The sequence below is a fragment of the Oncorhynchus clarkii genome, chromosome 1, assembly GCF_045791955.1.
Source record: "Oncorhynchus clarkii lewisi isolate Uvic-CL-2024 chromosome 1, UVic_Ocla_1.0, whole genome shotgun sequence".
NCBI lineage: Eukaryota > Metazoa > Chordata > Actinopteri > Salmoniformes > Salmonidae > Oncorhynchus > Oncorhynchus clarkii.
Window position 1 is genome coordinate 68,438,902 of NC_092147.1, and position 15,695 is coordinate 68,454,596.

Consider the following 15,695-nt stretch of genomic DNA (forward strand, 5'->3'; position numbering starts at 1 on the left):
ACAATTTGAACTTCTACTTTTAAAAATCCACCTCTCTAAAAACAAGTCTCTCACCGTTGCCGCCTGCTATAGACCACCTTCTGCCCCCAGCTGTGCTCTGGACACCATATGTGAACTGATTGCCCCCCATCTATCTTCAGAGCTCGTGCTGCTAGGCGACCTAAACTGGAACATGCTTAACACCCCAGCCATCCTACAATCTAAACTTGATGCCCTCAATCTCACACAAATTATCAATGAACCTACCAGGTACCTCCCCAAAGCCTTAAACACGGGCACCCTCATAGATATCATCCTAACCAACTTCCCCTCTAAATACACCTCTGCTGTCTTCAACCAAGATCTCAGCAATCACTGCCTCATTGCCTGCATCCGTAATGGGTCAGCGGTCAAACAACCTCCTCTCATCACTGTAAAACGCTCCCTGAAACACTTCAGCGAGCAGGCCTTTCTAATCGACCTGGCCGGGGTATCCTGGAAGGATATTGACCTCATCCCGTCAGTAGAGGATGCCTGGATATTTTTTTAAAATGCCTTCCTAACCATCTTAAATAAACATGCCCCATTCAAGAAATTTAGAACCAGGAACAGATATAGCCCTTGGTTCTCCCCAGACCTGACTGCCCTTAACCAACACAAAAACATCCTATGGCGTTCTGCATTAGCATCGAACAGCCCCCGTGATATGCAGCTGTTCAGGGAAGCTAGAAACCATTATACACAGGCAGTTAGAAAAGCCAAGGCTAGCTTTTTCAAGCAGAAATTTGCTTCTTGCAACACTAACTCAAAAAAGTTCTGGGACACTGTAAAGTCCATGGAGAATAAGAACACCTCCTCCCAGCTGCCCACTGCACTGAAGATAGGAAACACTGTCACCACTGATAAATCCACCATAATTGAACATTTCAATAAACATTTTTCTACTGCTGGCCATGCTTTCCACCTGGCTACTCCTACCCCTGTAAACAGCACTGCACCCCCAACAGCAACTCGCCCAAGCCTTCCCCATTTCTCCTTCTCCCAAATCCATTCAGCTGATGTTCTGAAAGAGCTGCAAAATCTGGACCCCTACAAATCAGCCGGGCTAGACAATCTGGACCCTTTCTTTCTAAAATTATCTGCCGAAATTGTTGCCACCCCTATTACTAGCCTGTTCAACCTCTCTTTCGTGTCGTCTGAGATTCCCAAAGATTGGAAAGCAGCTGCGGTCATCCCCCTCTTCAAAGGGGGGGACACTCTTGACCCAAACTGCTACAGACCTATATCTATCCTACCATGCCTTTCTAAGGTCTTCGAAAGCCAAGTCAACAAACAGATTACCGACCATTTTGAATCTCACCATACCTTCTCTGCTATGCAATCTGGTTTCAGAGCTGGTCATGGGTGCACCTCAGCCACGCTCAAGGTCCTAAACGATATCTTAACCGCCATCGATAAGAAACATTACTGTGCAGCCGTATTCATTGATCTGGCCAAGGCTTTCGACTCTGTCAATCACCACATCCTCATCGGCAGACTCAACAGCCTTGGTTTCTCAAATGATTGCCTCGCCTGGTTCACCAACTACTTCTCTGATAGAGTTCAGTGTGTCAAATCGGAGGGTCTGTTGTCCGGACCTCTGGCAGTCTCTATGGGGGTGCCACAGGGTTCAATTCTTGGACCGACTCTCTTCTCTGTATACATCAATGAGGTCGCTCTTGCTGCTGGTGAGTCTCTGATCCACCTCTACGCAGACGTCACCATTCACCATATACTTCCGGCCCTTCTTTGGACACTGTGTTAACAACCCTCCAGGCAAGCTTCAATGCCATACAACTCTCATTCCGTGGCCTCCAATTGCTCTTAAATACAAGTAAAACTAAATGCATGCTCTTCAACCGATCGCTACCTGCACCTACCCGCCTGTCCAACATCACTACTCTGGACGGCTCTGACTTAGAATACGTGGACAACTACAAATACTTAGGTGTCTGGTTAGACTGTAAACTCTCCTTCCAGACCCATATCAAACATCTCCAATCCAAAGTTAAATCTAGAATTGGCTTCCTATTTCGCAACAAAGCATCCTTCACTCATGCTGCCAAACATACCCTTGTAAAACTGACCATCCTACCAATCCTCGACTTTGGCGATGTAATTTACAAAATAGCCTCCAATACCCTACTCAACAAATTGGATGCAGTCTATCACAGTGCAATCCGTTTTGTCACCAAAGCCCCATATACTACCCACCATTGCGACCTGTACGCTCTCGTTGGCTGGCCCTCGCTTCATACTCGTCGCCAAACCCACTGGCTCCATGTCATCTACAAGACCCTGCTAGGTAAAGTCCCCCCTTATCTCAGCTCGCTGGTCACCATAGCATCTCCCACCTGTAGCACACGCTCCAGCAGGTATATCTCTCTAGTCACCCCCAAAACCAATTCTTTCTTTGGCCGCCTCTCTTTCCAGTTCTCTGCTGCCAATGACTGGAACGAACTACAAAAATCTCTGAAACTGGAAACACTTATCTCCTTCACTAGCTTTAAGCACCAACTGTCAGAGCAGCTCACAGATTACTGCACCTGTACATAGCCCACCTATAATTTAGCCCTATCAACTACCTCTTTCCCAACTGTATTTAATTTATTTATTTATTTTGCTCCTTTGCACCCCATTATTTTTATTTCTACTTTGCACATTCTTCCATTGCAAAACTACCATTCCAGTGTTTTACTTGCTATATTGTATTTACCTTGCCACCAAGGCCTTTTTTGCCTTTACCTCCCTTCTCACCTCATTTGCTCACATTGTATATAGACTTGTTTATACTTTATTATTGACTGTATGTTTGTTTTACTCCATGTGTAACTCTGTGTTGTTGTATCTGTCGAACTGCTTTGCTTTATCTTGGCCAGGTCGCAATTGTAAATGAGAACTTGTTCTCAACTTGCCTACCTGGTTAAATAAAGGCAAATAAATAAATGTGGTGTTTATTGTTTTATTTTAGGTGGATTAAGTTAGATAGTTATTTTTAGCTTTTTTTTCAACCCAGTACAGTTGGTGGCAGTAATGCACATTTTGTGGTTGTAGTCTGCCGTAAAAGCCACAGAAGAAGAAGAGTTTGAATCAAGCGGCGCTTCTAGCGAAGTTGGTGAAGATGAATGTCCTAAATGGACAACAGCAGTGTCAAAAACTAGAACAAAAAAGGAAAGCAGAGGATACATCTATGAATGATAATGAATTACTTTTTGTTGGGATGCGTTTGTTGAGTAAAGCTGCGCTGGGAAAAGTTAAAGATGCAAAAATGAAACTTCAGAACGGGAAGCATAGAAATAGCACACATGGAACAGATCTACCGCTTCTTAGACTTGCTTTCAACGGGAATGAAAGATCTATAACTCACATTTGTGAATTTGGCAGGTCGCCCAAAAAGTTACATATTGTCACGTTAACGGCCTAAACATTACAAAACTTGCATTTGATCAAATAAGCCTCACATAATTCGACATTCTCAGATAGGTGGGTTTTGTTGCTAAACGTTTAGCAACAAAAACTACGGGCTTAGATGACATGTTTTCAACAAACTATACTGAACAAAAATATAAGCGCAACATATGTCGATCCCATGTTTCATGAGCTGAAATAAAACATCCCAGACATTTTCATTACAATTTTAAAGACATTTTGTGCAGAAGTTTGTTAGTAAGAATTTCTCTTTGCCAAGATACTCCATCCACCTGACATGTGTTGCATATCAAGAAGCTGATTAAACAGCATGATCATTACACAAGGTGCACCGAGTGTTTGAATAGGCTAAATTAGCTAGCTGCATTCACTGTGAACATGAAACAAATACAACCAAAAATATAGCTAGCTCTCTCTCCCTCTTGCTTCTCCTAAATTTTTGTATAATGAAATTTGTTCAAAACTGTTCAACTACTGTTTTTCTCTTTGAGTCAACTACTCACCACATTTTATACACTGCAGTGCTAGCTAATTGTAGTGCATGCTTTCAGTACTAGATCAATTCTGTGATCTTTTAATTGGGTGGACAACATGGGGGGTGAGAACCATGAGCCTCCTAGGTTTTGTATTTAAGTCAGTGTACCCACAGGAGAACGGAACTAGCTGTCTTCTGGCTACACCATGGTACTACCCCAGAGTGCTGTTTAGTCTACTGTAGACCTTTATTGCAAAACAATGTGTCCACTGTTCCCCGGGCGCCAAAGACAGGGATGTAGATTAAGGCAGCCCCCCGCACCCTTCTGATTCAGAGGGGTTAGGTTAAATGCGGAAGACACATTTCAGTTGAAGGCATTCAGTTGTACAACTGACTAGGTATCCCCCTTTCCTTTTCCCTTAAATTATCAATTATTTGGTGACATTCCCCTCTTTTATACCCAGAACAGCCTCAATTCATATGGGCATGGGCAAGGGCACAAGGTGTCAAAAGCATTCCACAGGGATGCTGGGCCATGTTGATTCCAATGCTACCCACAGCGGTGTCATGTTGGCTGGATGTTGTTTGGGTGGTGGACTATTCTTGATACATATGGGAAACTGTTGAGCGTGAAAAACCCAGCAGTGTTGCAGTTTTTGACACAAACTGGTGTGCCTGGCACCGATCCTACTCAGTTCAAAGGCCCTTACATTTTTTTGTCTTGCTCATTCACCCTTTGAATGACACGGGTACACAATCCATGTTTCAATTGTCTCAAGGATTAAAACTCCCTTCTTTAACCTGTCTCCTCCCCTTCATCTAAACTGATTGAAGTGGATTTAACAAGTGACATCAGTAAGGGATCATAGCTTTCACCTGGATTCACCTGGTCAGTCTACGTCATGGAAAGAGCAGGTGTTCTTAAATGTCTTGTATACTCTGCGTATGTCATACAGTACATTTCCATAATTCTTCCTGCATACGGCTGTGTAAACTCAACTCAGTCTTCAAAGCAAATAAACTTGGTCTTGAATACAAGACATGTCTACTTATTTTCTACATTGACAGACTAATCTACTATTTCATTGAAACATGTTTACTTGACAACAAATTAAAGTTAAAATGATACACCAACTGCCATATTTATTTTTTTGCAGGAGTTACTTCCAAAAACATTTTATGAGTATCACAAACACTTTATTGATTTCTGATGCAGCTAGAATCATTTAGTCACTTGTCAATACACTTGTAAAAAATATTATATAAAACATCTAATATGAAAGATATGTACAGGAGCAATATACACTACCGTTCAAAAGTTTGGGGTCACTTACAGTTGAAGTCGGAAGTTTACATACACTTAGGTTGGAGTCATTAAAACTTGGTTTTCAACCACTCCACTAATTTCTTGTTAACAAACTATAGTTTTGGCAAGTCCGTTAGGACATCTACTTTGTGCATGACACAAGTAATTTTTCCAACAATTGTTTACAGACAGATTATTTCACTTATAATTAACTGTATCAAACTTCCAGTGGGTCAGAAGTGAACATACACTAAATTGACCATGCCTTTAAACAGCTTGGAAAATTCCAAAAAATTATGTCATGGCTTTAGAAGCTTCTGATAGGCTAATTGACATCATTTGAGTCAATTGGAGGTGTACCTGTGGATGTATTTCAAGGCCTACCTTCAAACGCAGTGCCTCTTTGCTTGACATCATGGGAAAATCAAAAGAAATCAGCCAAGACCTCAGAAAAAAATTGTAGACCACAAGTCTGGTTAATCCTTGGGAGCAATTTCCAAATGCCTGAAGGTACCACGTTCATCTATACAAACAATAGTATGTGTATAAACACCACAGGACCACGCAGCCGTCATACCGCTCAGGAAGGAGACACGTTCTGTCTCCTAGAGATTAACGTACTTTGGTGCAAAAAGTGCAAATCAATCCCAGAACAACAGCAAAGGACCTTGTGAAGATGCTGGAGGAAACAGGTACAAAAGTATCTATATCCACAGTAAAACAAATCCTATATCGACATAACCTGAAAGGCCACTGAGCAAGGAAGAAGCCACTGCTCAAAAACCGCCATAAAAAAATCCAGACTACGGTTTGCAACTGCACATGGGGACAAAGATCGTACTTTTTGGAGAAATGTCCTCTGGTCTGATGATGTCCTCTGGTCTGTTTGTCCATAATGACCATCGTTATGTTTGGAGGAAAAAGGGGAGACTTGCAAGCCGAAGAACACCATCCCAACCGTGAAGCACGGTGGTGGCAACATCATGTTGTGGGGATGCTTTGCTGCAGGAGGGACTGGTGCACTTCACAAAATAGATGGCATCATGAGCCAGGAAAATTATGTGGATATATTGAAGCAACATCTCAAGACATCAGTCAGGAAGTTAAAGCTTGGTCACAAATGGGTCTTCCAAATGGACAATGACCCCAAGCATACTTCCAAAGTTGTGGCAAAATGGGAGTGGCCATCACAAAGACCTCAATCCCATAGAACATTTGTGGGCAGAACTGAAAAAGCATGTGTGAGCAAGGAGGCCTACAAACCTGACTCAGTCACACCTGCTCTGCCAGGAGGAATGGGCCAAAATTCACCCAACTTATTGTGGGAAGCTTGTGTAAGTCTACCTGAAAAGTTTGACCCAAGTTAAACAATTTAAAGGCAATGCTACCAAATACTAATTGAGTGTATGTAAACTTCTGACTCACTGGGAATGTGATGAAAGAAATAAAAGCTGAAATAAATCATCACTCTCTACTATTATTCTGACATTTCACATTCTTAAAATAAAGTGGTGGTCCTAACTGACTTAAGACAGGGAATTTTTACTTGGATTAAATGTCAGAAATGGTGAAAAACTTGAGTTTAAATGTATTTGGCTAAGGTGTATGTAAACTTCTGACTTCAACTGTACATCTGTATCAGATAAAATGCCTGATACTAGTTCTCATACTACAGCTACCCTTTGTGAAAATGTTATGGATATGAAGAACCATACCCGAGGAAAATGTCACATACAATACCAGTCAAAAGTTTGGACACACCCACTCATTCAAGGGTTTTTCTTTAATTGTACTATTTTCTACATTGTAGAATAATAGTGAAGACATCAAAACTATGAAATAACACATGGAATAATGTAGTAAGAAAAAAAGCGTTAAACAAATCAAAATATATTTTATATTTGAGATTCTTCAAAGTAGCCACCCTTTTCCTTGATGACAGCTTTGCACACTCTTGGCATTCTCTCAACCAGCTTCATGAGTTAGTCACCTGGAATACATTTTAATTAACAGGTGTGCCTTGTCAAAAGTTAATTTGTGGAATTTTTGTCCTTCTTAATGCATTTTAGTCAATTAGTTGTGTTGTGCTATGGTAGGGGTGGTATACAGAATAGCCCTATTTGGTAAAATACCATATTATGGCAAGAACAGCTCAAATAAGCAAAGCGAAATGAAAGTCCATCATTACTTTAAGACATGAAGGTCAGTCAATCTCGAAAATTTCAAGAACTTTGAAAGTTTCTTCAAGTGCAGTCGCAAAAACCATTAAGCTCTATGATGAAACTGTCTCTCATGAGGAACGCCACAGGAAAGGAAGACCCAGAGTTACCTCTGCTGCAGAGGATAAGTTCATTAGAGGTAACTGCACCTCAGATTGTGGCCCAAATAAATGCTTCACAAAGTTCAAGTAACAGACACATTTCAACATTAACTGTTCAGAGGAGAACGTGTGAATCAGGCCTTCGTGGTCGAATTGCTGCAAAGTAACCACTACTAAAGGACTCAAATGAAAAGAGACTTGCTCGGGTCAAGAAACACGAGCAATGGACATTAGACCGGTGAAAATCTGTCCTTTGGTCTGATGAGTCCAAATTTGAGATTTTTGGTTCCAACTGCTGTGTCTTTGTGAGATGCAGAGTAGGTGAACGGATGATCTCATCATGTGTGGTTCCCACCGTAAAGCATGGAGGAGGAAGTGTGATGGTGTTTTGCTGGTGACACTGTGATTTATTTAGAATTCAAGGCACACTTAACCAGCATGGCTACCACAGTTTTCTGCAGTGACACGCCATCCCATCTGGTTTGCGCTTAGTGGGACTATCATTTGTTTTTCAACAGGACAATGACCCAACACACCTCCAGGCTGTGTAAGGGCTATTTGACCAAGAAGTGATGGAGTGCTGCATCAGATGTTTTGGCCTCCACAAGCACCTGACCTCAACCCAATTGAGATGGTTTGGGATGAGTTGGACCACAGAATGAAGGAAAAGCAGCCAACAAGTGCTTAGCATATGTGGGAACTCCTTCAAGACTGTGGTAAAAGCATTCCAGATTAAGCTGATTGAGAGAATGCCAAGAGTGTACAACGCTGTCATCAAGGCAAAGACTGGATACTTGAAGAATCCAAAATATATTTTGATTTGTTTAACACTTTTTTGGTTACTACATGTGTTATGTCATAGTTGAGATCTTCACTATTATTCTTCAATAAAAGAAAAACCTTTGAATGAGTAATGTCCAAACTTTTGAATGGTACTAGATGTTCCTCATATGGATCGTGCTTTGTCACAATGCAGTCAGGAATTAGCACATTTTAATTACAGTAAATAAATAAGTTATACAAAACTAAACACAACGATATCTGGATATAGTTTAACTTCTTTTAATGCTTTATTTGTAACGGTAATGTGTGTAACAACCCATACAGTTAACCCCAAATAGGCCAATTTACAAGATTTGTCTTAATACATACAATAATGCAATCTACACTTTTGAAGTACATGAATTTTACAGTACACTCATTTCTAAACTGAGACGCAGTCTCAAATTAAGCCACTAGATAAGTGTTTCCTGCCCAGTGCATTTATAATACACGCTTGAGTCCACTCAGTTGTGAACTGCATTACCCAGTATGCCTCAAAAGTTTCATGCCACAAGTAGTGGTCACTAACTAATTTCCAGCCGCAATATGGGCTCACAAGCTAGCCTCACAAAAAATGAAAACCTTTTCACTCCACTTCGATACAGCTACGACCAGAAGTGACTTTTTCGTAGCAGGTTAAGAGAACTGACGCAGGTTAGGATAATTAAGGTAGCATGTTAGGACACTGAGGTTAAGGGTAGGGGGGGAAAAGTTAGCAAAAATGTCCTAAATCGGCTACGAAGAACAATACCGGTCGTAGCTGTATCAAAGTGGTATGAAAAGAGTGTCCCCAAACCTCACGAGGCAAAAGAGAACCGTGAGTGCAAAAATATCTTAAAATGGGATGGGTGATATTGTGCAAGAGACATTTACTTTTTGTAGCAATTAAGGAGAAAACTAAGACTTAAAATCCTTGTCACTTTTAGTTGAACTCCTTTCACAATTTCTTTAGTAGGGCTTAAAACATCATTGGTAAACCTCAACTGTAGTTTTTTGGCAAATCTGAATGCTTCTTAAAACAGATTCATCTTGGTGTTACATAGGACTCAACTTTTTTGGTGTACAAAGATAGCATAACAATAAGTTTAATATACAGACGCTGACCTAGATGACAACTGCAAATGACACACTGGAGTGGAGACATTTTGTGGCAAATTTACCTTTGACCACTAAGACAGAACCACCAGTCTGATCAATTGATTCAGGTGGCAATTTCAACTCCTTACATAAAGCTTTGATTCATCTTCCCCAAAGAGAGCCGATACTTGACTGCATACAATTCCCCTTTTACACAGACTAGTATAAACATGGGGTTAGCATTTGAGCTAGCATAATTTCAGCCATTTGATCGATGAATGTAATCTCAAAAAACATATAGTCAATGGTGGAGCAAAATTATTGTAGCACTGAAGGAAAAATGAATGATCTCTGAAAAGTATAAGTCTTGTGGGCTCCTATAGCAGTCCTTCCATTGCCTAATGTAAAAAGAGTCCCTTTCCTCCATTCCCCAGGCACCATGGCTTTAGAGACGCTACCTCGGCTACATGATCAATCTACACATTAGCCTGCCTGTCTTCAACTAAGACAGCATGTTCATGTGGAACACAGGAATGCATTTCAAATCAACGGCGTTTTCCTTTCACTAACTGAACACTTACAACAGGAACCCCTCAAAAAACCTCTCCATTGCATTATGTGAAATCTCACAAAACCAGACTAAAATAAACAATTTGCTCTGGGCAAGATGATATTTTTTGGACAGGGGAGGGTTAACTTAAGTATTAAAAATAGAGAATAACTTCCTTTAAGATAAAATAAAAAATACATTTTATTGCACCAAATGTTCGATGGGAAGGGCAAGTAATGTAATATCCCCCCAAGGCAGGAATCAAATCCTTTTTTTAAAGGGATGGTGTAAGATTTATGTCCCTGCGTGCAGTTTGAAGTTAAAGATAGTTTCTCGAGCCATTGCAAAGTAGCGTTAGCGTAATGACGAAGTCTAACAGAACAGCTAGCTTGTAAACTACCTTAAAACTGCACGCACACAAAATGGTAATTGCCAAAATCTCACACAATCTACTAATTTAGCCGGTCTCAGAAAATAAAGAAATAAGATGGTATTCCTATCAGGGGACAGTAAAGGGTCAACATTGAGCAAGGATATTTTGAAGCAATCCAACCTGGCAAAGACAGAACAAAACAATTAGAATCTTAAACTAAAAAATGTTATTCGAGTCAACAAAATTGGTTCAGAGGCAGAACACCCCCACCCCCCCGAAGTGATCTCGTCTAGACAATATTTTCAATGCATTTTTCCCACCCAAAGTCAACCTCTATAGTGGTTATGCAATGCACATTAGAAAACACTCATTACTTCTCATCTTCACAGCAAAGACTCTCTCCTGACTAGGAGCCAAAACCCTAATGTGGATTGACTTTTGTTGATGGACAAGCAAGAGTGAACACAAAGATTGAGTGTTTTAGACTTTAACCTAACCCTCACCCTTTAACTAATGTGCAAATTCTTAGTGGCTTTAGAGTCGGTGGTTAAACTGTGGAGACTACAAGCACTCTTGCCCAAATATGCTGGTCTAATCAGCATAAAACATGTCCATGGTGTAGTTTGTGTGAATTTGAGAGGGCAATGACAAGGGGGATACAACACCAGGGACACAGTGACTCTAGACTTCTTTACCATGACCCCGCTTTCTTAAAGACATTCCAAACAATAAGAATTAAAATCATGTCACAGGACATGGGAGGTCCAATCAGACTGAACCCCAAATCACATTGAGCGTCCTATTTCTTGCTACGCAGACGTTTGGACTGACGCAGGAGGTCTGAGCTCTTCCTGGTGCGTTTCAGGGGCGGGCTGCCCTCCGTCTCTACCGCTGCGGCCATGGCACTGGCTGCCGTGGTGATAGCAGCAGAAGACGTGGCGACGGCAGCTAAGCCTGTTGAGGAAGAAGCCGAGGAGGTGGAGGCTACGGCTGGCCTGCCCCCTCCCCCCACCGTACTGTCCATCAGTTCCCTGAGCTTGTGTTCCAGCTCAGCCAGCCGGGCATTCTGCTCACCGATAACCTGAGTCTGCTCCAGCAGCTTCTGCTCCTGGTCCTGCAGCTGCTTCTGCTGCTCCAGCTGCTTGACGCGCACCTCTTGCATCTCCCGCCGCAGCGCAGTCACGGACACCCCATTCACCTTCACCTGCTGTTGCACCTTGGTCATCTCAGAGCGTGACGGCGTGTTCTTGGCCAACAGGGACATGGTGGTCAGGGAGGTAGAGGGGCCGGCCACTGAAGGTAGGCAGAGAGAATGATGATCTTAGGTACAATCTTAAAATGGGTAACCAAGCTAAACAATAAAGATATGAATAAAATTAACATGACTAAGTTACATGGGCATCTGTACATTACAGGACCTTTATTGGCCATAAAAGGTCAGTGTAGTTGTCCATTACCTGGGGCAGATCCGATGAGGCGCCCTGACAGGTCGGCCCCGGGAAGCCTCTTCTTCAGGATGGGGACAATCTTTTCATCAAAGTACTCCATGGCCATGGAAGAGATGTCCCGCAACTCCTGCAGCACCTCGTGAGCTCGCTGGGGCGCGCGTGTAGAGTTCACATAGCGCAGCACACGGTAGATCTCATCAATCACCTTAGGGAAAGACAGTCACATGCTGGGAACCTTATACAATTTATCCTAAGCCTCATTTGGCTTAGAATGTTAAGAATTTGTGTGTTATGTTGTTGAGGCCAAGACTTTACAAGTTTGAGGAAGTAGCTAGTATCATCATATTGGGATAGAACTGGTCTTCTACTTAAAATTGAGATTCTGCTTTCATCATTTACCCAGACCAGATTATTTCCATAAACTATCGTCAATCTAAGAGCAGGAGTGCCATCTTGTGGCCAAATAGAGCTAAAGCTTGTTGACCATTTTTTTAAATTAAGAATACCTGAAATTAACATTTCCTTCTACTAGTTGGCATATATTGTGCCAGGTAGATAGTGACTGGTAGGTTACAGAGGATGTAACTAGGTACCTTGCCAGGGATGAAGCAGCAGAGATTTGAGTCCACATATTTCATGAAGGTCATGTTGAGTAGGGAGAGGCGCGTTTCTACGGCAGCCAGGATGTCAGCATGACGGGCCAGTGAGTGGTTCCTCCGCTCTGACTCCCGCCTGCCACAACACAAAACTCACTAAATATACACACTGGACCAGATAGAGACCTTCATGATCCAAGTAACATTTATGAGTCAATGATCACTTTCCAAGGATCATCCAACAGTGAAGATAATGAATGATTTGGAATAAAAGAATGAGGTGAAGCAATTCATCAAAAACATACAGTAAATGTGTTTCATAGCTTCGAGGCATGATGTAATCACTTCTGTAATACACTGGTGCCTCTGACAATGGGGTGAGTAGCACATTTAAATGGGCCGTTTGTCCCCAGCACAAGGTGCACCTGTGTAATGATCATGCTGTTTAATCAGCTTCTTGATATGCAAGGTGGATGGATTCTCTTGGCTAAAGAGAAATGCTTCCTAACATGATATAAAAAAATGTGTGCACAAAATTAAAGAGAAATAAGCTTTATCCATATGGAATATTTCTGGGATTTTTTATATTTCAGCTCATGAACCACAGGACATGTTGAGTTTCTATTTTTGTTCAGTGTATTTATTATTTCATTACCCCAAAATAATCCACTTGTTACCAGGAGAGAAAAACATGGGCCTGGCTTAAAGTTACAGATTTCACAAATATGCTTTATACCAATCTGTGGTTCCTACAGAGGTCAAACCATTCAGCACTTCTGGTTTCATTGCCTCTACACAGTAGGCCTATTCAATGATTTGCTTCAGGACATAGGCCGAGCAATAAAAACCACCTGTATTCAAGTAGCATACTATATAATTCCCTCCCTCCAGTGGTGTTGATACTGACCTTGGCAGCTGGGCTTTGACCTGCCTCTGGCACAGGCTGTGGTAGCGCTCCACCTTGAGGAAGCCTTGGTTCAGCATGCGCTGACAGATCATGTCCATGCGCTTGCATACCTGGGAAAAGAACAGGGGTGGGAAGGTATGTTTGAATTAGTGGCTATTGGGACTCGTCTTTTACAACACCTCCAACCTCTGCATGCCCTTGCATGACACTTACAGCCCGTGATGCTCAAACAAAGTGGCCAGATCAAAAGCGTGGAACTGAAAAACAGCCTACTCCTCCACACAGATATAGCTCCAACATCCATCGAGTTCTCTGGTTTCCCTGGAAAATGTACCATTTTGATATCACATTGAAATTCCTTGAAAGTGACATCAAAATGTTAAATTGGTCTCTTGAACCACTTTCTTTCAGATGCAAGTAAATTAAATTAAATACTTGATTCACTCGGGATAGCAGAAATGCCAACTTCAAAATGTGTAGCTAACTAACGTTACAGCTACTGTGGTCATACAGAATACACTTTTCCAAAATCTAAAAACATACTAGTGCTAGCTAGGTAACGTTAACACATTTAGCAAGATAGAAAACAAATACCAATACAGTTCATTAGACAGACAATATTATACCCATGTTAATATACATTTGGCAAGTTTGCCACGAGTTCCATCCAGGAGACCCCTACTAGCGCGCTATAGCAACCTGAAATGGAACAGGTGTGTTGTTGACAAAGCTGGTGCAAATAAACTTAGCTTAGCACGTTCGGCACCATATTATTATTCAGAGTGGGGAAGATAATCAATTTTGTTCAAACATATAAGCAGTGAATCAATGCATTTTACGACTTTACGACTAGGGAAGGAACTTATTAGCCATCTAATAACCTCACTTGCTACTCACACTAGCTACATAACGATAGCCGAAAACGTCTCTGACATAGCTAGCAACAACTAGATTAGCCAGACGCCGCATTGCCATTTGCTTCGTGGTTTGTTTTTGTTCCCTCTCACCAAGCGTATGAGGCTGATTTCGTCGTAAGACAGGAAATTGAAAACCATCTCAATCGCCACAATGGGAAGTCCTAATAGCGGGTTGTTCTGGTGTGGTTGATCCGGAGGTGGTGTAGACAATCTCGGTAACACCGAGTCGCAATCCAGGGCTTCAAAACCTCGCTCTACTCCTTCTACAACGGCAGCCATCTTAATTTGCTACGGATAGGGGAAATGACGTTTCATAGGGAACGTTCTCTCTCTGAACTGTGCTCGAAGAAAGTCTTGCAATATTGTACACAACCATTTCAATTCACTTGAGCAAAGAAAACAAGAGCAGTCTATGTCGCTGCTGTCGTCCGTGTAAGGAGCTGTGTCCAGCACTAGGCCTGGTTTCCCAAAGGCTGGTTTCCCAAAGGCTAAATTAATCGTTACATCTCCGAGTTGTTTCCCAAAACCATCTTTAACGTTGCACTTGAAAAAGCTTGTAAAAATGCAACGATGCACACCTGCAACAGCGTCGTTCGATGCTTTTTTGACCACTTAATACACAGATTTCCACTAAACATGGAATCACGTGGTTTATCCCCCTCTCTGTGACCGCTAAATAACAAAGTTGAGTACAAAATAAAAAGTTGCCAATGTCTTTCAATTGATACAAACCAGCGACGTATAAAAAAGCTTCAAATTAAAACCAAGATGACTGCATTAAAATACAAATACAGTAGGCTATATGCCTATTCAATAGCATTGAAATATATTTAACGTTCAATCAACTTATTTTGCTACGATCAGTAGGCTAATTTGTCTCAATACATTTCATATGTAGCCTAACATCGTTTGACCTTCCATATACAAAGACGCCAATTTCTTTGCATAACAAGCGAATGATAGACGCTTCAAATGAAAACCGAGATAACTATTACAAGATAAATACTGTATAGGCCACATGTGCCTATATATTTGAATTATGGTGAACTAAAATTTATGTGATTTCAATAGTTGTATTTAGCTATGTGTGCGCAGTGTAATTTGCCTCAATGTATTTCATGTGCGCGCAATGTGCCAAATCTTTAGTACTTTATTATAGGGTACGCATTAGAATAAGCCGCCTCAATATTTTTGACAGGGAGAACGCTGATCTGAAAGCAGTGCATAATTTCAGTAACGACGCACTTAGCGAAGTTCTCTCGTAGTGTTTTGGGAAACGCATGTTACATCGCTATCGGGAAACTGGGCCCAATGTATACCCTATCTTGTTTCAAGACACCATCAAACAATGTACACACTGGAATAGGACTGATGGAAATACAGACTTTGCAACATCATCTAGAGTACAATGTAATATGCTTTACTTCTGTCGCCCAAGTCTACACAGTACACAAAAC

The 15,695-nt window shown here is 41.5% G+C and overlaps 1 protein-coding gene across 1 annotated transcript; it reads right to left on the minus strand.

Annotated features, from left to right (window-relative positions):
• Positions 1 to 8,588: 8,588 nt before the first annotated feature.
• Positions 8,589 to 15,127, minus strand: LOC139411312 (F-box only protein 28-like). Its single transcript, XM_071157487.1, has 5 exons — positions 14,329 to 15,127; positions 13,322 to 13,431; positions 12,412 to 12,550; positions 11,828 to 12,023; positions 8,589 to 11,663 (listed from the first exon to the last, which is right to left on the minus strand). Exons 1-5 carry the CDS (start codon positions 14,515 to 14,517, stop codon positions 11,170 to 11,172), a joined length of 1,128 nt encoding a protein of 375 aa, XP_071013588.1. The 5' UTR covers positions 14,518 to 15,127; the 3' UTR covers positions 8,589 to 11,169.
• Positions 15,128 to 15,695: the final 568 nt, after the last annotated feature.

Excerpts from the sequence above, each read along its gene's own strand:
- LOC139411312 (XM_071157487.1), bottom strand. The coding sequence starts at position 14,517 with ATGGCTGCCGTTGTAGAAGGAGTAGAGCGAGGTTTTGAAGCCCTGGAT. Across the intron at positions 12,551-13,321 it reads GTCAAAGCCCAGCTGCCAAG|GCGGGAGTCAGAGCGGAGGA; the intron begins GTCAGTATCAAC and ends GTGTTGTGGCAG. Across the intron at positions 11,664-11,827 it reads CCTCATCGGATCTGCCCCAG|TGGCCGGCCCCTCTACCTCC; the intron begins GTAATGGACAAC and ends GCCTACCTTCAG.